This window comes from Sipha flava, unplaced genomic scaffold (assembly GCF_003268045.1).
Source record: "Sipha flava isolate LNK unplaced genomic scaffold, YSA_version1 36_pilon_pilon, whole genome shotgun sequence".
Lineage (NCBI taxonomy): Eukaryota > Metazoa > Arthropoda > Insecta > Hemiptera > Aphididae > Sipha > Sipha flava.
This window is the reverse complement of record NW_020273076.1, coordinates 608,820-630,925: the sequence shown is the minus strand read 5'-3', so window position 1 is coordinate 630,925 and position 22,106 is coordinate 608,820. Positions and strand designations below refer to the sequence as shown.

Here is a 22,106-nt window from a genome sequence, read left to right as displayed (position 1 = left end):
TAGGTTAGTCTAGGTTATAATTATATAAATCTTTAATTTTGATGAAAGCAATAAAAAAATATTCAGTTATATTTTAAACCTTTGGTTACATTTAACTTTTTAGGAGTAATTCTCGATTAAAGTAGTACGTGACACCCATCCTCAATTTTAAATTCGATGACCAAATTATTTTCACTGCAATAAAAATTTTTTCGACGACAATGGGTAAACGAAAAAAAACTGAACTAAATACTTATCAGACAACACTTCTCCTTCACTATCGATATAATAAACACATACATCAGTGGCGGATCTTTGATATTTTGATAGGGGGGGGGGCAGATATAAATTGTATAATGATTCTTTAATGATATAATTAATAATACATACTCTTATTTTTAAACAAAATTGGTAATAATAATAATGATAATAATAATGTATAAATTATTATTAAATAATTTATACATATATGTAGTCATTAATAAGTAAATAAGTAAAAATATTTTTATAGGTTCTCATATTGCTTCATAGGTCGAATTGAAGTTTTCGTTTGGTTTTTAGTAAACACATCTAGTATTTCTCCTGGTTTTACTTGAATATCTTTATTTAAACGCAACATTGCTAAGCCGTTAAGTCTTTCCTGGCCCATTGTCGATCGTAGGTAAGTTTTAATCCTTTTTAAAGAACTAAATGACCTTTCAGCACTTGCTGTTGTTATATGTATCACACTAAGGATTGTTAAAAGACATTTAATGTTAGGAAACATAGATGCATATTTAAAAGCTTCCATTGAAGATTCAGCCTTTTCTGGTTTATTTTTCCAAAATTGTTTCCATAAATTTAACTCACCGCGTAGTGCTTCAATACTATGAGGTAAATCTGCTTCATATATCTGAGCCGCATTCAAAATTTTATCGTCTGAAGTTTCATAAGTAAAATAATATTTAGGAATGATTAATTTTAATTTAGAAATAACTGAATCGTTATTTTCATTGAAACGTGAATTTAGTTCTGACATAAGATAATCCAAATAGAAAATAGTTAACGTGGTAGAATTCAGATAAATCAGTTGATTGGGGCTTAGCGTTTGCACGATGACATTGTGTTTTTGTTACTCTTGGAATCCTTATATCATCGTCCATTTTTCCTGCAGTTATTGTTATTTCTTCAAAGATGTTTTTAAATTCCGTTTTTGAATTTTCTCTTATTGTAGTTAATACATTTTTAACATTGATGATAATTTTTATCGATTGTGTATAGTCAATATTAATATTCTGTAACTGAATTGAAAGTGAAAGTGTTATGGCTAAAAATGTCGTTAATATTTTTAAGGAAATCAAAAATTCAAATTTACAAATAGCTGCAGTTAGAGATTGTGCATTGCTTCCTGTATGATTGCTATGGCTTAATTCGTCTAATGTAACTATTATAGCTGATAATATTTACAAAAAATGTAAAACTCCATCATGTCTTTCGACCCGACGTGTTTTATACAACTTTTTAGCTTTTACTGCTTTTTGATGTGCAAAAAGTTCTTTTATTTTATCACTCAAAATTTGAGTTCTTAAACCAGATTCCCTTAAGAAGTTATAAATATTTGTTATTATTCTGACTGTGTTGCGAATAGAAGGTACAGTGCTTGCTTTACTGAGCACTAAATTTAATCTGTGGTTGGCACTGTGAGTATAAAATGCAAGAGGCTGTAAACTTGCAATTCGAGATTGTACTCCTTGAAACGCACCACTCATATTCGCGGCACCATTATATCCTTGTCCTCGAAGCAGAGCAAGATCTAAATTTTTTTCTTTTAATATTTGTATAATGGTGTCAGCTAAATATTCACCAGTTAGATGTTCAACCTTTGTGAATCCAAGAAAATGTTCCCATATTGAGCATGTGTTCGAATTAAAATACCGAACACAAAATAAAAAATGTTCAGAAATACTTACGTCAGTCGTCTCATCAGCTAAAATACTATAAAACTTTGAAATATGAACTTTTTGAATTATTTTATCACTTATTACATTTCCGCAGCAATCAATTAAATCATTTTGCGTCGTATTATTAATAAAGGCAGTATTTTATGTTGCAGATTTTAAATGCTCTTTTAGAATTTGATCTCCAGCATTAATACGAAATTCTAATAAAGCCTTAATAATTTCCTTTTTGATTTTTGATATTGTCATCAACAGAATATATAGAACCATCATCTCTATAACTGTGTATGGATATATTTTGTAGGACACAAATTAGTATGGTTTCAATAATAGGGATTAATTTTTGCCTATTTTGTTCAACTTTACGTGTCATAGCAGTGTCTAATGTTGTTTCTATATTTTGTATTTTTCCATTCATAATACTTATGAAATTATCAGATTTAAAAACACAATTCTTATGGTAGTCATTATTTTGATGGACCTTAAAATTTTCTTTTGCTTTTTTGTAAAGAGATAATGGTATTGTAACTAATTCTCTTAGTTTTACACGACTACGACCTCCCTCATCGCTTCCAAATAAAACACAAATTCAACAAAAAGCTCATCCGAGTGTTTGGCTACAAGACAACCAGGGATACTCATTTATCCAGTGAAGTTTAAAGTAACGATTTTTATCTCATTGAGAAATTAGAGGACAAATAAAATTTTCATGTGGAACCCACGGATCATGTAGAACATCATAAAGTTCGTCGTCTTTTATTTTATTAAATTTAAAACCTACATAGTTGCCAATATCTCTTGTATTTGAAAGTAATATTATAATTAATGTAATTGGCGGACCAATAATTATAATAATATTATTATAATAAAAATAAATAAATAGGCTTAACAAAAAAAAAAGAATTAAAAAAAAATCACAAAAAATCTGACCGAGAATCGAACTGAATCTTCTCTCGAATTTCTTAAGGAATACTTGCGTGAAACATAAAAAAGATGACGTGTCTCCTTATCTAACGGTTCGAGGTTTTGTAATCTTCTACTGATGGCACCCTCAGTTAATGCATTCCATAGAATGAATTAACTGGGGTTCGTCATCGGCACTCATTCCATACTTTTCACCAGCTTTTTAATTCGACACGACATCTATGTATACGGCGCCCGAACGAGACAGCTCGGACGCACAGGTGTTTAATAATTTTTATTATTACTTAAAGTAAAGTGTTTAGATTTAACTAGATAAAAATAATAAAAATAAAAAATCGAAGTATCTATTATTTTATTTAAACAAAAATCCTTAGACTATCTCAGAAATCGTTATTTATTTATTGTAATAAATCTGGATATTTTTTTTTACGATATTTAATCAAATCATTGAACGCCGTAATTACTTAAGAATGAATACAACAAAAAGGTATAAAATTGACCCCGCACACGAACTTATATGTCAACACTTGTTAACGGTGAAATTCACAAGTCTATATCACTGGATGACAACAATGAATTAAGCCACATTATTCACAATAGTCGCTGAAATAATGGGAAATATAACAAAATGGCAATATAACTGCGCAAACGACACTATAATATCCGATAATAATTATATCTAAAACAATTTCCCCAATTTTATCTTAATATACACAGATGGTTCCGTTTCCCCACTACCTGCTGGTTACGTTTTTTTATTCTTGATCTACACATCTTTATGTCTAATAATTTACATGAAATATTGCAAGAGAAGAAATAAAAAAAATAGAAGTATTTGAAATTTTGTATTACAAGAGGATGGAAAAGATAAATTGGACTGACAGAATCACTAATGAAGAAGTTTTAGAAGGGGTGTCTGAGAGGAAATCAATGTGGAAGAGTATACGGAAAAGGCGAAATGAATTAGTAGGTCATATTTTAAGACACGATGGGCTGCTATTACTAATCTTAGGAGAAATAATCAAATGTAAAAAATCATAGAGGAAAACCAAGATTGCAATACATAATTCAGATAATAGATCAAGGATGTAATTCATATCATGAATTGAAAAGGAAGACTAATGACAGAGAAACATGGAAGTTGCTGCAAACCAATCATTAAATTCAATATTACAGAAGAAAAATCACATTTACATAACGTATATCTGTAAATATTTCAATACATTTTATTTTATCCTAAAATAACTAAAATATGCAGTCGCGATAAGTCAACCATCGAAGTTAGTTGTTAGTTAATTCGTCGCTCCGTTATCTACATTCTGCTATCGCCTTTTGTACAATGCCGGCGTCGTCTTCAGGCGGCGGCGACAATTGTCCGCATGATCACAACAGCTCAATTGGAAAAATTAAAAAGCCATCCAATGCCTCCAGACCGCACAACACGGATCAGGATTGGACCGTTAAGACCAGCAAAAAAGCTTCTCAAACTAAAAAGGTATCAAATCCAATTAGTTCCCTTTCTCTCACTCTACTTATCAATATTAATCCACCAGTTCTAAATATGTCCGGCAGTACATTCAATTACGATATCTCGTTATCTCACTCCTCTAATGACGCAGCCGATAATAATATGAATATATACTCAACTTTATCGCATTCTACTATTGATCACGCTAATGTTCCTGTTACCATAAATACAACAAACTTCGCCGATAGTATAAACACAAATATAAATTCCGATTCAAACGTAATGCAATCGTCACGTAATCTCGTACAACTTAATAAACACTTCTCCGCGGATTACACTGGTCCGTACACTACCATTGCTGAACATTCAGATGTCAACCTAAATATTGATCACTGGCATCCGTTAAAATATGCAAAAATCTTTTCTTCAAATTTTGATGGTATAGACAACATCAAACCAATTGGTCACAAAAAAATAAAAATCACCTTCAATACTAAAATGTCTGCAAACAACTTTCTCTCCTCTTCTCTACTCACAACCAACGGATTCACAGCATGTATTTCATCTACGCTCATCTACTCTTTTGGAATAATCTGAGTCGATAGTTCCCTAACCGAAGAAGATTTCTGGGAAGGACTTAATAATACAGTCCGTGCAATTGCCTTTAAACGCATTTCAATCAAAAAAGAAAATATCTTAATTCCTACTCGTGTTGAAGAAATTAAATTCTTATCCCCTAAAATACCAGATGCTCTATCGATTTACAACGTCACTTTCAAAATCTCTCCCAGCGTCCGTTCCTCCATTCAGTGTAATAACTGTTTACGATTTGGTCACACGGCAAAATTCTGTCGAAGTAAAATTAAATGCAGTCATTGCGGTTTAAATGACCACTCAATAACTACCTGCCCTTCATCCAACTCTACTGATCCAGTATGCATCTTCTGTAAACTCCCCCATCTCTATCGATCGGAACTGTCAAGAGTGGACATTCCAAAGGGATGTAAAGAAAATTATGGCTATAGAAAACCTACCTTTCCGTGAAGCAGTCTCTCTCAAGAAAAAAAATTACTTCTCAAGCGCATTTAGTTACTCAAATATTGATTACAAACAGTCTGTGATGAATCCTTCTCATCAAGTCTCGGTCACTTCCATGAGTTCTTTTCCCCCGTTAACTTCTCAATCTAATTATCACTATACACCACATAGGAAACATAACAACCATTCTTTCTATTCCAAACAAGCCAATTTTCATGTTCCAAACCAAAATAATTTTTCTCTACCAAATGGGCATTTCTTAGATTATGCTAGTAAATATCGGCCTCCGGATTCCAAACTTATTTATGCTGATCTAACATGGGTTTACGCTTTCTGCATCAAATTTTCTGAATCCTTATCCAACTCTCCCAACCCCTCTCCCTTATCCCCCTCTTCTCTTCAAAATGTAATCTAATCATTCCTCTTGTCTTGTCTCTCTATTCCAAACACCTCCGTTATCTCTTCTAATGATTAATCTTCTTCAATGGAATGTCTGGTTTGGCTTTCTCTCTTCCAACTTGCTCAGCACAACACTTTCTTTACAGGGAACCTTAATGCCCACCAGACGAGGTAATTTAATCTACGACGCGTTAAACTCCGTTAATCTTAATATACTGAATAACGGCTCACCTACGCACGTAGGTAGACCCAATTCTACAAATTCGTGCATTGATTTATCTTTAACCACCCCAAATTTATTCTGGCTCTCTACCTGGCGCATCATAGGCCCCAACGGTAGTGATCATTTACCCATCATTATATCTGTCAATTCAACTGATCCCAATTTCTCACCTAATAACAGACCCACCTTATACAGTGATCTCTCTTCTAACATTTAATTTAATCTCAATAAAGCTGATTGGCCCCTTTTTTCTCAACTCATAAACTCTTCAATCCCTTCTCTCAACTCCTACACATGTCCATTAAAAGATTATGAACAATTCACTCATATGATCTTAGATATTTCTAAGAAAACTATTCCTATCAAACACAATAACCGCTGTAATTTCCCCCCTCTCCACCGTGGTGGAATTCTTATGCTCCAAAGCAGTTTCTTATCGCAAATCCTTATATAAAACCTTTATACGTTCAAGATCCATTCAAGATTATCTCATTTATCGCAATGCCAGCGCTGCAACCACGCATCTCTTAAAAGAATCCAAAAGGCAAGCTTGGAAACAAGTTTGTATGAATCTTAACCCTTCATCTTCCATCCAATCTACTTGGAACACCGCTAAACGCTTTCGCAATAGTATTTTTACTTACCCTCGTCCTCACAATGACAGTTGGTTTGACGATTTCTGCTGTAAAGTAGCACTTTGTTACGTCCCTTCGCGATCCGAAGCCTTACATATATCAATTCTGCCTGTTTCCAATACACCTACCACTCACGTAATCGCCATGCCTAATACCCTAAATGAGCTAAACGTGGCGATTGCTTCGCGTAAATCAATTGCTTCTGGTCTAGACAATATTTCCCCCACCATGCTCAAATATTTGCCTACTAACGCCGTCGAATACCTCCTAAATATTCTCAACAAAATTCTTCTTATCAACAAAATTCCTAACTCGTGGAATGAATTCAAAGTCATACCTATTCCCAAAGCCAACGCTACCAATGCATTCAGACCCATCGCCTTTTCCTCAGCATTATGCAAAATTATGGAATTTTTTTTTAAAAACCGACTTGATTGGTGGCTCGAACACAATTCTATTCTCTCTGAAAATTTATTTACCTTCAGAAAAGGAAGAGGCACACTTGAATGCCTAGCAAATTTTTCGAGCAAAATTTATCAAGCGTTCAAACATTTTCTACCTGCCGCCTTTATTGACACTCGTGGTGCCTTTGATTCAATCCATATACCAACTCTTCTATCTCATCTTAATTCACTACAACTACCCCTTATATTCATTAATCTTATCTCCCTCTTGTTTTCACATAAAACTTTAAAATTCACATTCCCATACGGTTCCACTAACTTCGCTCCACCTTCACAGGTCTTCCTCAGGGTAGCTACCTAAGTCCTATTCTTTTTAATTTGTATATGAACTTCATTATAAAACAACTAAATACAGCTGGCCATGAGTATCTAGTTTATGCCGATGATCTGGTCATTTTCTCCAACAATTCAAATCTTGATCTCGCAATAGTATCATTTAACAATTCGCTCGATCTCCTACAAAACCTTCTATCCTCTTCTCTTTCTATAGCTCCTGAAAAGTGTAAGGCCATGATTTTCACCACAATATGCTATCTTCTTTTTTCTGAAATCACTATAAACGATTTCCTAATCCCAATAGTCCAAAGTATAAAATATTTAAGACTAACACTAGATTCCAAACTCCGTTGGGCCTCCCATCTCCTACATCTCACCAAATTTACCTCTCTTTGGGCCAATTTCCTTAGAGCAATCTCCAATACGTGGTGGGAATCACATCCCTCCGCGCTCCTTATTATATACAAAGCGGTCATTAGGTCCAAACTTGATTACGGTGGCTTTCTATCAGGTTCCGCTTCTTATTCACATTGGAAAAAAATCAATAATCTCCAAAACTCCTGCCTAAAATCAATTATCGGTACCATTAAATCCACCCCTAATGCGGCCGTAGAGATTGAAACAGTATGTACCCCCTTTTAATATCAGAATCAGATGGTTGGCTGTAGTGGCGTATTTTGAGATTTTTTTTGGGGGGTGTCCTGACTCCTGGCAATACTTTATCTCAACAAATATTAACATAGTTTCATCACGAATTCATACCTGATTATAATACATCTTAATACCTTACATAAATGGTAATTTTTTAGTAAAAAAATCTTAGGATATCTACTTAAATTTTTAATTATTCAGCAAAAAATAAAATCGTTTTAGGTACTTCGAGTGTATTGTACACTGTACACTTATATACTTTATATCGTTGGCCTTTACTATAGTAATTAGTTGACAATAACTTGTATTTGAAGAAAGATAATAAGGTGATAACCAATAATACGGCTCACCTGACATCACGAAACGATAATACAATTCTAAGAATTACGTAGTTCACGGTTTACTGCGAAAGTTCAAATAATATTTTGCAAATAAATAGTACCTATTTTCTGGTATAAGATGAAATATACATTATTCAATTTTCAAAGCAGTTTTAAAATATTTCATCATTCGTCAACAATATTTTGCAATACTTCAGTAATAAATAGAACTACAAAAAAATTGGGGGGATTTTAACCCCCAGGACACCACCCCTAAATACGCCACTGGTTGGCTGGTAAATTTCTTCTTAAAAATCTTTCCCTTCGCTATCCTATTATATTTAACTCTTTCCTCGACATCTACTACTCTTGGCGTTATGTTAAAAAATCACTTCCAATTCTTGCATCCACGGCATATTCCTTAACCTCAACTCGCGACTTTATTATAAATTCCAAAAAAAACCCTTTTACGAAACTAATTATTTGTCACTGTCTTACACCCCTAAAGTTCTCACTAACAAACATTTTTTTAACGTTTCCTCCAAGTCACTTAAATCTATATCACCTATCATCGTCAACAACCTTTTCTTAGAATACAACCAAAATCATTTCCCCAATTACACCTTAATTTATACTGATGGTTCCGTTTCCCCTCTTTCGTCCGGTTACGCTTTTTACATTCCCGATTTACATATCTCCAAATCCAATAATCTACCCCCTTTTGCTTCATCTTTCACTACTGAAATTAAAAAATGCTTCGCAATTTTAGAAGCCCTCTCAACCATTTCTACCCTCCCTCCCAGTAGCTTCCTCTTCGTTTCCGACTCCTTATCAAGCCTTCTCAGCCTCTCCTCCGATTTTTTCAATTCCCGCCCTTCTCCTATTTCCATCAGGATCAGGCAACTCCTATACGAAATTTCTCTTTCAGATGTTATAGTTGAATTTTTTTGGGTGCCTGGCCATTCTGGTATAAAAAGTAATGAAATAGCGGACTCCATTGCAAAATCTACTTCCTCGTTCTGCTGTCCTTCTCCAACTTTAATTTTCTGGACCGATTTTTGCCCCTTACTAAAATCTCATATTTCTAATTTACGGCACAACCAATGGAACAATCTAGCACCCAATTATGCCCCTTGGTACAAAATTATCTCACCGTCTATACCTTCTCATTCTTGGTTTCACAACCTCAAATTAAATCGTAACATATACTTATTTTTCACGCTTAAGATTTGGACACACTCTACTACCTTCACACTCTTATAAACTTTCTCTCAATGACTCCCCTTTATGCATACTACACGCTCATGATCCCATGATTTGCTATATCTCACACATACTTTTTCATTGTCCCTCACTGGTTTCCCAACGCAATAGCCTCTTCGCCATAATCCACTCTTTCAATGTCCCTCTCGACACTCAATCCATCCTCTCTTCACCAATTATACCAATTATTACCTCACTTATATTCTTCATCAACCAGGCCGGCTTAAAAATTTAATTTATTTGTAATATATCTTCTGTCGTTAATGTTATATACCTTTATGTAATATTTTTGTAAACATAATTATCGAAACTAATTGTTAACAAAGTTTCCTTTTAATAAAAAAAAAAACTAAAATAAGAATATTTACAATATTTGTAAACAAGTGAATTTGATTATATAATATTTTACATTTAACATTTTTAATTACAAAAAATGTTTATAAATTTTAATTATATGATTTAGTACAATAATACTACTAATTATCTAGTGCTATATTATATTTTGTAGACACTAATATATTTTTAGATTATAGAGGTTATAATAACAGTATGTATGAGATAATATTTCATACAGGCTCATTAAGAATTATTTTTCAAATGTGAATAATATTCATTTTCAAATGCATACAAGAAATAGTGCAACTAATGAAAAGTACTTTGATACATGTTGATATTGTTTTATCTGATTTATTTTAATAATTACTTTAAGAGTGATTTTGTTAGTAGTATTAATTTTTTAAAAATTTTATTTTTATGATTAATAAATGAAAAATATCTATAAATATCAAAATTAAAATCATAAAAAATCATGGTAACATTAAACTGAATACTTTCCATCAAGGCACTAAATGCATATTTTTATTAATAAATTATTATTACATTGCACATTTTTAATATTTTATTTGACTAAAACAATTAACGTTTATAACCAGTAATTATTTAGGCACTGGTCCAATGTGCGACCTACAACTAATAATTGACCTATCCTTATCTTTACCGGGCTAATGTGCAACCTATGGCCAATGTGTGTATTATCCTATATGACATGGGAAAATATATTTATTTTTGTGTAGAGAATAGAGATACAAACGTGATAATTGTAAACCGTTTAGCATTCAGTTACGGTTTCACTGTCTTTGTCGAATTACGCTATTGTGAGTTTTAGTAAGTTTAAATACGGCGTTATTGTGATTTTAGTAAATTTGTAGTTTTTATTACGAGTGCTACATTAGGATACCCATATCGACATATTATATACGATGAAAAAATGCGTGTACAATTCTTACAAGACCGAGAATTATTACCAACACTAAATGAAAATAATAATCGTTGTACCAAAGTGAGAAACAACGAAGAGTGTGGTGGAATATTAAAAGAATGTAAGAGAACGAGTAAAAAACAAAATTCAGATGGTACCTTTAAAAAATACATTTCTTTTGAGTGCTCAACAAGAGGTAGTCTAACTTATTGTTCAATTCGAAAACAAAATCAATTTTTTTCTTACTTAGATTTAAATAATAGATGTCACAGTAATTTATCATTAACCGAGATTATGGAATTACTATGGCATTGGACACATTTTTTACCAGTTCATCAAATTGTACAATTTACTGGCCGAAGTAAGAATACTGTGTCGATTGGTTTAATTTATGTCGCGATGTGGCTATTTATAAATTTGACAAGCGATCAAAATTAAGTGGAAAAAATGTGGTAGTTCAAATCGATGAATCATTATTCAAAGGAAAACGCAAATATAACCGTGGTCGTCTTCGATGTTGTGATATTAGACCAAGGGAGGTAACTGAAAATGATAGTAACGAAAATGATGTTACAGAAGATAATAATAGTATTAATACAGTATGTACAAAAAATTATAGAACGCGTGTATCTGGCCTGTGGGTTTTTGGACTTTGTTGCAAAAAAAAATGATATTTTGGAACGTCGTTTAGTAATCGCAGAAAAACGTGATAAAACAACATTACTTCTTATAATTAAAAATAAAGTAGAACTAGGAAGTATAAACCATAGTCATGAATGGAGAGCTTATTCGTCAAACAATGAAGGGTACATACACAGTAATGTGAATCATTAAAAATGGTTTATTGATCCCGATACAAATGCCAATACTCAAACCATAGAATCAGGGGCGCCGAAATATAAAAATATATGTAGGGCAAATCATAATTGACAACCCACCCACCCACCTACCTTACCTAAATACCTATTTAAGTTAATTATCTTAATTTCATTCAATAAGGCAGTTATAATATAGATATATCCTTAATAAGTTCATAAAACTGTGTTATGCGTATAACAAGCAAAAATCCATAATTATGGTACCCATTTAAGAATCATACAAATAAACTATTACTAATAAGAAATATATAGTACTTACATGAAATCTACAGAGGTATAAAGGTATTTATAAAAAATTTGTGTATTTTTATGTTCCTCAATTTACAGTTATGATTAGTACTATTTTAGACAAACATAGATATTATGTTAAAATTCAATATAAAATATGAATATAATTGTAGATCATTAGTAATAATGGTAATTAAATACAAATATATAAACTCTAATTCATTGCTTACATTTTTAAAATTTATTACTTTAAATAATAATAACATATTGTCATAACAGATCAATTTTTAATTTTTATTTAGTGTATAACGTATAATAATTATTATTCTTTACATAGGTACCTAATATATTTCTTATATATTTTTCTTACAGTTAACATCTATCAGGCATCAGCTACTACCCACTCGGCACCCACCCACCCATTTCAATATGTAGGTTAGGCAGAGGTCTCGGTGCCCCTCGATAGAATGTTTGTGGAAAATAGTGAAAAAGCGACATGAAATAATAGTAAACGACGCATCTCCATTATTACCCAGACAAATTAAAGAGGAGTGGTGGAAATCACCCAAACAAGCAAACTATATTTGACAAATTTTTATCAGACATGAAAGATGCTTTTATGACATAAATTATACATAAATTACGATGAATTCTTATCAGACAAGGATAATTAATTATAAATGAATTAATAACTATAAAAAATGCAGTATGGGTCAACACCTATATGTAGGTCACACACTGGATCGAAAATGTATGTGTAGGTTACACATTGGATCGGTGCCATTATTTATAACTAACATTTAGTTATTAACCCAACCACACAATACAGATTTTATTCCATCTTCAAAATTGGTATGTATTCCAATGTTTAATTGATTAATACGTGAAACATCTAATATAGTATTGAATGGACGCTTCACTCCACTTTGACTTGTTACAGGAATTACACGCTCCATACTCAGACCAAAAATATGAGCCATTTTGGCCACCATATCATACTTTGTAAATATTTCTTTTCCACACCATTGATAAATACCACTGATATTATTATTCTATAAAAAATAATTGTTCTTTCATACACAAAACAATATACAAATAATATAATGTATAAATAATATAATTTACTTACATATACAATTTTTTTTTCTATTAATTTAAATACAATGTGTGCTATATCATTAACACTAGAAGGATTACGAAGTTCATAATTAGATACTTTAAACAATTCATTATTCTCATTTTGACACTTTTTTAATCCTATTAATAAACAAGTAACAGCACTTTCTTCTAAACTTTCAACAGGACCATAGAGTACTGGTATACGAAGAACTATATTTTCTGTAAGCAGTAATCATTAAACTTTAATATTTGATATATATTTAAAAAATATATAGAAAAATAAAAATTTTACTTGAATTAGCAGCTAAGACGGCTTTTTCACCTAAAAGCTTCAACCTTCCATACTCGTTTATAGGTGTTGGTTCATCAGTTTCTTTGTATGGACTATTGTCACCATTGAACACATAATCCGTGCTAATATATAATAATGGCACATTAAGTTTGTCTAATAAAAAAAAAAATTATTATTTTTTATTCCAAAGACAAATTATTCAATCATATATTAGAAATATTGATAAATGATAACCAATAATGGAAGATTATTAATAAATATAAATAAAAAATTTGTATAATTATTCTTAGCCTTTCTAGATTAAATATAATATATTATAGGTAGACCTTCAGAATTCTTCTTAGAGGTCATAAATTTTGGTATTAAATGATACTATGGTACTAAATACTATTCATTATAAAGAAAATGTAGACAATTACTTGCTATATCAGCTAAATGAGCAGTAACTCCAACATTTAGATCATAAGCTGCTTGAGGATAAGTTTCTACTTTATCTGGGAATCGTTCAGCAGCACAGTGAACAATCACATCAGGACAAACAGTGTGAAGTAAATTAGTGACAGATTCTTTATCAAGCAAATTGAGTTTTGTCAACCCAGGACTTGTTCTGTAAATCAATTAGATTTTTTGAGTAAAATCATTTTTAAATCGATATTTATGAATTTAACTGATGCAGCAGAAAGACCAACACAATATTGAATACTTTACAGTAACTAGTTTTTCTACTTGCCTTTTGAATGAAATCCCACACACAGTCCAGTCTGATTCACCCAGAAATCGTTCATAGATAGACCTGCCTAACAAACCTGAAGCACCAGTCAGAAAAAGTTTCATATTTATTTGATTATTGTTGAGATTTCAAAAATATTTTGATGTTGACAAATTAAAATAAAATATATTTAATATTAATACTAAACTTTCTATTTTGAATTGTTACGACAGTTGCTAGTGTTTGGTGTCGCTCTCTCGCGTTGGCGAATCTGACACTGTTAAGAGGTACTCGTGATATAATAAACTGGGTACACTGAGATAGATAAGAATATACTGGAGCGCGGACTCACCCATGTTCGTATGTTGCGAAAAACGAGCCGTCTCAACTGCCGCTACCCCCACCACCGTATGGCATGAATTTGAACTTCCATACAAATAACATTGAAAGACTACACATTTTAACCTAACATAACTTTGGGATAAATGGTAGTATTACGTTAATTTTGGTACCAACTTTTATGTGTTCATATGGATTTCAAATTTATATCTACCAAAAATAAAAAATGTTCATAGTATTATATATAAAATTTGGGTAATTAATACAAACATAATATTCATTAATACATAAATGTAAAAAAAAAAAGTTCATAAAAATAGGCGAGCTAATACCATTGATTATAGATAGTTACTATCTATAATCAATGCTAATACCTTCAAAACAAAGTGGCTTTGGTTTTAAATGTTGTGGACCAAAATGTAATAAACATACCACAGCAGTGAGTATATTTATATATTTATAATATAATATATATAATATATATTCATAATTTATATATTTATTATATTTAGATATTACATTTTTACATTTATTTAAGTACATTTTAAACAAAAATTATAGCAAAAGAAAAATTATATACTAATAATTTATAAGTATATTTTACCTAGTAATATGTAACATTATTTAAATAAATCAACTATGAACATATGAAAATCAACTTAAATACTTACCATTTAAACTATTCTGTTTACTTGCCTTTATCAAAATTAACATCCTGTATAGATCCTTGTTTTATTGCAAGCATTTTTTTTGGAAATTTATGTAAATGAATATTTTTCGGTTTTATGAGGTTTTTCTTTTTACAGCCCTCAAAAACGTAAACAAGCATTGTTGATAAATGTGTAAAAAAACAAGTTCAATATTAAATTTGAATTTAATAATTAAATCATAGAATACATTTAATTTCATATAATATTCTGTATATAAAATATTTTACAAAAAAATTTTGATAAAAACGAGATAATCGATTATATAGTATCATGTGATATATGTAATGTTAAAGATTGCATTAATTATGAATATTATTTGTAGATTGTATAATAATAGAAATCACCTTTGTAATAGATTAATCGCAATACGCAATTAATCTAATAATATGGATTGTACTGATAAGTTAATAAAATATTAGTGTATTAGGATAACCGATATATTACTCGGGGCTTCAATTTTTATATTGTTCTTGTTAAAGACGAAGGTAATCCGTATGTGGAGAACTGAAATCCAAACATTACTTGTGTAGAAATTATTAAAATATTATATTGTAATTCAAATCGTTGTTATGTTATTTTATTTAAATAATCTTATTCAACGGGCTCACTACAATTACCGCCAAAGTAGTTTAAAATCACGATAATATGTGAACCAATGAGAAGTGGCGAAAGGTCAGGTTCATAATCGCACAACAAAAAACTGATATATGTCTATTAACATCACGGTTTAAGATATATCCATTGATTATATATGAGTAATATATAATCAATCATATATCGTATATCGTAAATCTTAATCCGTGATTGACATCATACCCAATTTATAATATCATAGTGGGTAATTGTAGTACAGAATAGATTACTACAGAATAAAATGTGGAAGCAAGGTGGATCACTTTGAGTGGAAGTACCCAGTGATCGATTTGTGGGGGGACGCAAGGGGACGGAGTACCCCAACTAATTTTCAGAAATTTTAGTGTCCCCCTACTATTATTATGTTATAATTATAACGCTTAACAAGTTTTGGGAACGCTCTTTTTTTTAAAGTAAATAGAGTCCCCCTTCTTTAATTTTTCCAAGTCGAGCATTGGATGTACCGTAAGATTTAATCTATCCTGTGGTAGTTCGATGGAATGTAAAATGTGATAGCGATATCTCATCCAACAACCAACCAACAAATATATTGTTATCTTCGGTATCCGTGAAGTTGATATTTATTATCTCTAGATATACCGTAAAATGAATTACATAATTTATAAGTATACACTCCATGTTAAATACTTCGCGTTTAAACGTAGTTTTCTTTCGCATTGAATTGTTGAAAACTGAAAAGACAACGCGATCGTTCTTCACTGACTGACGACAACTGTTTCTGTTTTTTTTTTTTTTTGTAAACCATATTTATTTGTTTATTAGATTCTGAAAGCTTGTATTGTTTTGGAATTAAAAATTTGATGTGTGCAGATGTTCCGGATTCACTGTTAAACCCATGAAGCCTATTAGTGATGTCAGAGTTGTTAAAACATCAGAGTCAGCATTTATCAAGCCATTTTCCATCCTGTTTAAACGAGTAATATGTTATATTATTATTTATTTTCTAATACATTTTCTATTCATATTATATTTTTTTTCAGGGAGGACATGAAATTAAATGGGATCTAATTGATAGTCATAATGGGTAATTATGTCTTATGTTTAAAAATAAAAAACAGATTACCTACATCACATAGTTATGTTATTGAATAGTAAATACTATAATTAACCAATAACTCTTTTATTTTTATTTTCTTACAAATTAGTGAAATTAAATTGTTTAAATATTCATTACCAGTTAGTGGTATAATAAACTACGTATTTTTATTTTCTATTTTTTACCTAGTTGTACTTTTTGTTTTGTGTTTAGAGTATATGTGATAATTTATAACAGAACCAGAAATACATTGGTGTGTGTTAAACAATTTAGACCGGGTAATATTACATCAATTTTAAGTATATTTATATACTATATATTACTATATTTAGGTGTCTATTATAAAAGTATTCCTGAAAATGATAGACCTAAAGAAGGTCTCATTGACATTGACAAATATCCACCTAGCTTAGGACTGACTGTAGAATTTTGTGCCGGTATTGTGGACAAAAATAAAAGTCTAGAAGAGATAGCAGTTGATGAAATACGAGAAGAATGTGGTTATGAAGTTAAAGTATCTGACATTCAAAAAATTATCAGTTGTAGGTAAAGTAACTAATTTTTGCTATTTTTAATATAAACTATGTTTTTTTTTTTTTATTTACTCGTATATATATTAACAGCTATTTATTGATTATAAGAATTGTATTTAAATCATAGAATCACTGTTAGACAATATATTACATTTTAATGTTATTTTAAATGCCTAGACAATTTATAGAATTCTTAGGATTTCTATAGAACATACCACTGGATGTTAGGTAAAGTATGAACTTGAGAATAGTTTTAGAATAGGAATTGAAAGCGGTCTGGTTTTTCAATGCTTTAAACCCAAAAGGTAGACAACTTTTCAACTACTTAAAATGAGCCGATTTTAACTGGAAAAATTATGAATTCTTGGAATACTTTACTAGGTTATGCTGGAAATAAATATTTTTTTATATATTTCGTATAAGTAAATGAGGTTTCAACATTTTTCAAATATAACTTTTTAAGTAAAAATTTATTTCCAACATAACCTAATTAAAAGGCCCAACAAGATATATCTTTTTACAGAATTTAAATTGGCTCATTGTAAGTAATCAAAAAGTAGTCAACCTTTTGGATTTTATATTCAGTAACACAAAAATGTCTCCTGTGAGTATCACGTACATGTGCATACAAGTATGAGACACTTTTATTCTTGGAATCGTGTACGCTCTTGTCGATTTTAAGATAAAGAAAAGCGATGGTTGGTGGTCAAAATAATATGTTTTCTGATATTTTGTTAAATAAAATTATAAAATGAATTCAGTTGGAAGCAGTGTATTTCTTTTAAGGTTTAGACCTGAAATCCTGACATAACCATGCCTACTTAAAATGAATGAATTTAAATTTTGTAAAAATATTTGAGTTTATTGACATTCTTTATTGGTCATAGTAGGAGTCCATTTTTTATTGCATTTTTTAAATTAATCTTATATCCTATTTTGTTTTTTTAAATTGTTTTAGATTTACTAATGTGTTTTTTTTTTAAAATAAGTTATATGCATATTCAATAATCGACTTCCACTATAACAGAAAAATAATGATAAACTCAAATATTTTTACAGAATTAAAATCTAATTACTTTAAGTTTTATTTTTGTCAGGCTTTTAAGTCTAAATTTATAAAAATAAGTTACTCGTTGGATCAAAATTTTTTATTGCATCAAATTCAATTACATGTCCCATCCCAGGATACGTTTGAGAGAAAAATATTAAAGCATATGATTAAATTATAAAATAAACTTTATTTAAAAAAAATCCACATCCATACTTTGTATCAATTACAAGGTTAACATCACATCACATTTAATTGTAAGAGAAAGTTTTGTTACTTTATTATGTGGATACCAAATGGTACCTAAATTATTTTTTAAATTTTATATTTTGTAAGTAGATAAAATTGTATTTATTATAATATTGCCTATGCTATTGTAGGCATGTGTTGATAAAATAAAACGGAACAATATATTATTAAAAAGCAAAATATAATTACAATTGTCTTAGTTTTTCATTAATTATGTTTCTAGGATTAATTAACATTTTATTTTATTTTCTAATAGAGATGTTTTTTATTTGTTATATTTTATTTACCAATCTAGCTTAAACTATTAACTTATTACATTATTTTTTTATCTATATAAAAAAAAAAATTTGAATGTTATATTATTGTTTATTTACCTAAGAATGTATTATCGCTGAATCACTTGTATTATTATTTATGACAATAAGGTAGGTAATCTGAAATTATTTCATAATTGAGTGTTCAGAATCTATGTGTTATGCCGATTTTCCTCAATAACATTCATCATTTACTACACACACATAATATATGTACAGATTGCACACAGGCTTAATATACATTGTTTAAGAAAATGTTTTAAACAATGTAAAATATTGATATTTAATAAAATAATTAATATATTTTACATGTACATATTATTGATTAAACAATATTAATTTTATTTACTATTCAATTTTTAAAAATGTATTAAGTAGTGTACATTTTTTTAGGTCTTCGGTAGGTTCATCTGGTTCAGTCATGACATTTTTTTATACTGAAGTCACTGATCAAATGAAAATTTCTGAAGGAGGTGGTCTAGAACACGAAGGAGAAGACATTGAGGTTGTTGAATATACTATACCACAAATCAGAGACATAATTACACAATCAGAAGTTCTAAATGTGTCAGCTAGCTTTCTTTTTGGAATGATGTGGTTTTTGACTAACAAGATTGTTTTGTGTACTTAAATGGCAAGAAATTACAATGTTAATTCAAAATTTTATATAAATCTTAATATATGTTAAACACATAGGTACATGAATACTTATAAAATATTAGTTACATTTTCATTGAAATTTATGTTTATAAAATACAAATAATATAATATTTTTTTCAAATCCTGAGTACCAAGTTTTATTTTATTTACATTTCATGGTTTATCTTAGCAGATACCCATCCCAAACCCCATTTTAAATTTGTTAACATAAACTTAAGTGCTTTAGTCCAGCCCTCTTCTGAATTCAATTGTATTCTATAACAAAAAGTATAATAATGAATTATTGTGTTTATAATAATATTACAATATTAATGCTCAATTTTAATAGAAACTAAATCATTACCGAATGTTATAGGTATTTCCTGTAGCCGAATCTTCTATTTTGCCTTTTTCCATTCTATATGGTAAATGGAACCCGGAATTACCTTTTTCAACTTCTTCTTTAAATTGCTGGAGGCAGTCTAAAAATGCCACCATTGCTAAATCAAATTTTGTATTCCAAACAAATCGTATTCCTCCTTGACCATACAATGGTAGTGTCTTTTTTTCTCCTAAAACCTTAATAATTTCAATAAGTATTAATAGTATTATCAATTGGCCATCGATGCTTAACTATACACTAAAAATGATTTTATATTTTAATGTACATTACTTTATAATTCATGCATCAATTATAATAATAAATAATTAAGCAAATTATAATGGAAACGCAAATTGTTAAAATAATTCATTGTACTATTTTAATATACTATTTGAACATTTTGTTTAATAAAATTTGAATTTATTATTTAAATCTCACTTACTTCAACATAAGAATGATTTCCATATGGAACAAGGCGATATTTATCGAATTTTAAATTCATATATCGAGCTAATGATACTAACAGTAATGTAACTTGACCCCATGCAGCATTTATTTCAGCCCAGTCCACAGGAGCGGAAGGTAATCTACCTAATCGTAATTTGTTAATAGTACCAAAATGACCATGGTGCCATATATGAAATGTTGCATTAAAAACATTGGTTTTTCTGAGCTTGGTCAATTGTGAGGTGGTATAAGCTATTTGGCATTCAATACTATAAAAAAAAATTATATATATATTTACATTAAAAATAAACAAGTTAGGTATTTTTAACAAAATAATTTTATTATAATAAATTAAAATAAATTAATTAAAATAATTATCAATCTAATCATAATGACAAAAAATTACCTTTTTTGTTTATCTTCTATCAGAATGCAATCTCTACGATGTTTACTGTATTCTTTCCAATACCTTTCTTCTTCCTTAATTAGTCTCTCTTTTTCTTTTTCAGCTTCTCTAATATCACAATCTAATGCATTTTCAGTTTCTTGCAAGTTGGCTAGTTCACTCATTAATTTTTTTTCTTCTTTTGACAACTACAATTATTTATCTATTATCTATTATTTGTTATATCTTATGAAGTATAAATATAGTATATTGTCATAATTAATAAATAATTATCCTTATCTAAGTATATTAGGATTATTTTTGAAATTCAATTATACAACACCAGAAATTCAATTACAAAATATATTCTACTCACATCTTCAAATTCTTTGTTCAGTGCATCCATATCTTCTGGTTCTTCAGTAGAAAGTCTATGTCAATAAAAATATTAATACAAATAGCTTACATATTCTAATAAAAATGGTATATACTCTTTTAAGTAGTTGCTATAATCCATATAGTCTGCTTCGGCTTGCCGAAGCTCTTCTTCCATCATATCCATTAATAAGTCTGTACACTCATCACATAATGGATGATTAACTTTTGAATTTCCAGACACAATATCAAAAAGATTTGCTGCTACCTACACATAAATAAATAAGTCAACTATTGTAAACCAAACTGGGTTTTAACATATTAACTTTCATTTGATGACTGAGAGTTGGCGTTTCTCCTTCACCCAACAGTGTAAATCCATTATTGCCATTAGATGAATCATTTAAGTGGAAACCTGGTATCATATGATCAACATGTTGAGTCTGAGATTCTAGATCAACTTCCGGACATGTAATAATAGGTACTGCAACAAAAACAAAAATAATAGATCATAATAAAAAATACAGCTGTCAGAGTTCTTACATGACAGTTCGGCGATAGTGTGTTCACTAATACTGTTGAATGAGCTGTCCAGTCGAATGGGCGAGAAACAGCGTTGGCACGCAAAACTCACGTTCACGTTGGTGTTGGACATTTTCTTCACTATTTTCGATGATTTTTAACATATCACATATAACCAGTTGGTGGAATGAACGGATATAATGAAGAACGTTAAGTTGTCAAGAAAATTTTAAAGACAAACATTACCCTTGGAAAGTCAAACGAACATTGCGGCCAAAATCATAAAAGTTAATTATATGATATCTATATTCTGTATGAATAACAATAACAATAATATTGTTCGAGTGATAACGACGTAACCATACAAAACATAAAAATGATAAAATGACCTTGAACAATGGTCAACAACCCT

General features: G+C 29.9%; 4 protein-coding genes across 6 annotated transcripts; 1 reads left to right on the top strand and 3 right to left on the bottom strand.

Moving 5' to 3' along the window:
* Positions 1–484: 484 nt before the first annotated feature.
* On the bottom strand, positions 485–1,121 carry LOC112687985 (52 kDa repressor of the inhibitor of the protein kinase-like). Its single transcript, XM_025560998.1, has 2 exons — positions 996–1,121; positions 485–871 (listed from the first exon to the last, which is right to left on the bottom strand). Exons 1-2 carry the CDS (start codon positions 1,119–1,121, stop codon positions 485–487), a joined length of 513 nt encoding a protein of 170 aa, XP_025416783.1.
* Positions 1,122–12,502: 11,381 nt separating this feature from the next.
* Positions 12,503–15,286, bottom strand: LOC112687923 (methionine adenosyltransferase 2 subunit beta-like). 2 transcript variants are annotated; one of them, XM_025560911.1, is made up of 6 exons: positions 15,097–15,286; positions 14,083–14,158; positions 13,772–13,959; positions 13,353–13,505; positions 13,071–13,279; positions 12,503–12,993 (listed from the first exon to the last, which is right to left on the bottom strand). In XM_025560911.1, exons 1-6 carry the CDS (start codon positions 15,227–15,229, stop codon positions 12,742–12,744), a joined length of 1,011 nt encoding a protein of 336 aa, XP_025416696.1. In that variant the 5' UTR covers positions 15,230–15,286; the 3' UTR covers positions 12,503–12,741. The 2 variants fall into 2 exon arrangements, with proteins under 2 accessions (XP_025416696.1, XP_025416697.1); XM_025560912.1 differs by lacking the exon at positions 15,097–15,286 and having other exon boundaries at positions 14,083–14,256.
* Positions 14,822–19,671, top strand: LOC112687924 (uridine diphosphate glucose pyrophosphatase-like). 2 transcript variants are annotated; one of them, XM_025560914.1, is made up of 6 exons: positions 14,822–14,839; positions 16,575–16,680; positions 16,745–16,788; positions 17,014–17,078; positions 17,133–17,346; positions 19,338–19,671. In XM_025560914.1, exons 2-6 carry the CDS (start codon positions 16,600–16,602, stop codon positions 19,573–19,575), a joined length of 642 nt encoding a protein of 213 aa, XP_025416699.1. In that variant the 5' UTR covers positions 14,822–14,839; positions 16,575–16,599; the 3' UTR covers positions 19,576–19,671. The 2 variants fall into 2 exon arrangements, with proteins under 2 accessions (XP_025416699.1, XP_025416698.1); XM_025560913.1 differs by lacking the exon at positions 14,822–14,839 and adding an exon at positions 16,319–16,500.
* LOC112687922 (beclin-1-like protein) lies at positions 19,577–22,015 on the bottom strand. Its single transcript, XM_025560910.1, has 8 exons — positions 21,716–22,015; positions 21,499–21,656; positions 21,289–21,440; positions 21,174–21,228; positions 20,819–21,006; positions 20,408–20,681; positions 19,948–20,162; positions 19,577–19,859 (listed from the first exon to the last, which is right to left on the bottom strand). The coding sequence occupies exons 1-8, from the start codon at positions 21,825–21,827 to the stop codon at positions 19,751–19,753; spliced, it is 1,263 nt and encodes a 420-aa protein (XP_025416695.1). The 5' UTR covers positions 21,828–22,015; the 3' UTR covers positions 19,577–19,750.
* Between the last annotated feature and the right edge of the window lie 91 nt (positions 22,016–22,106).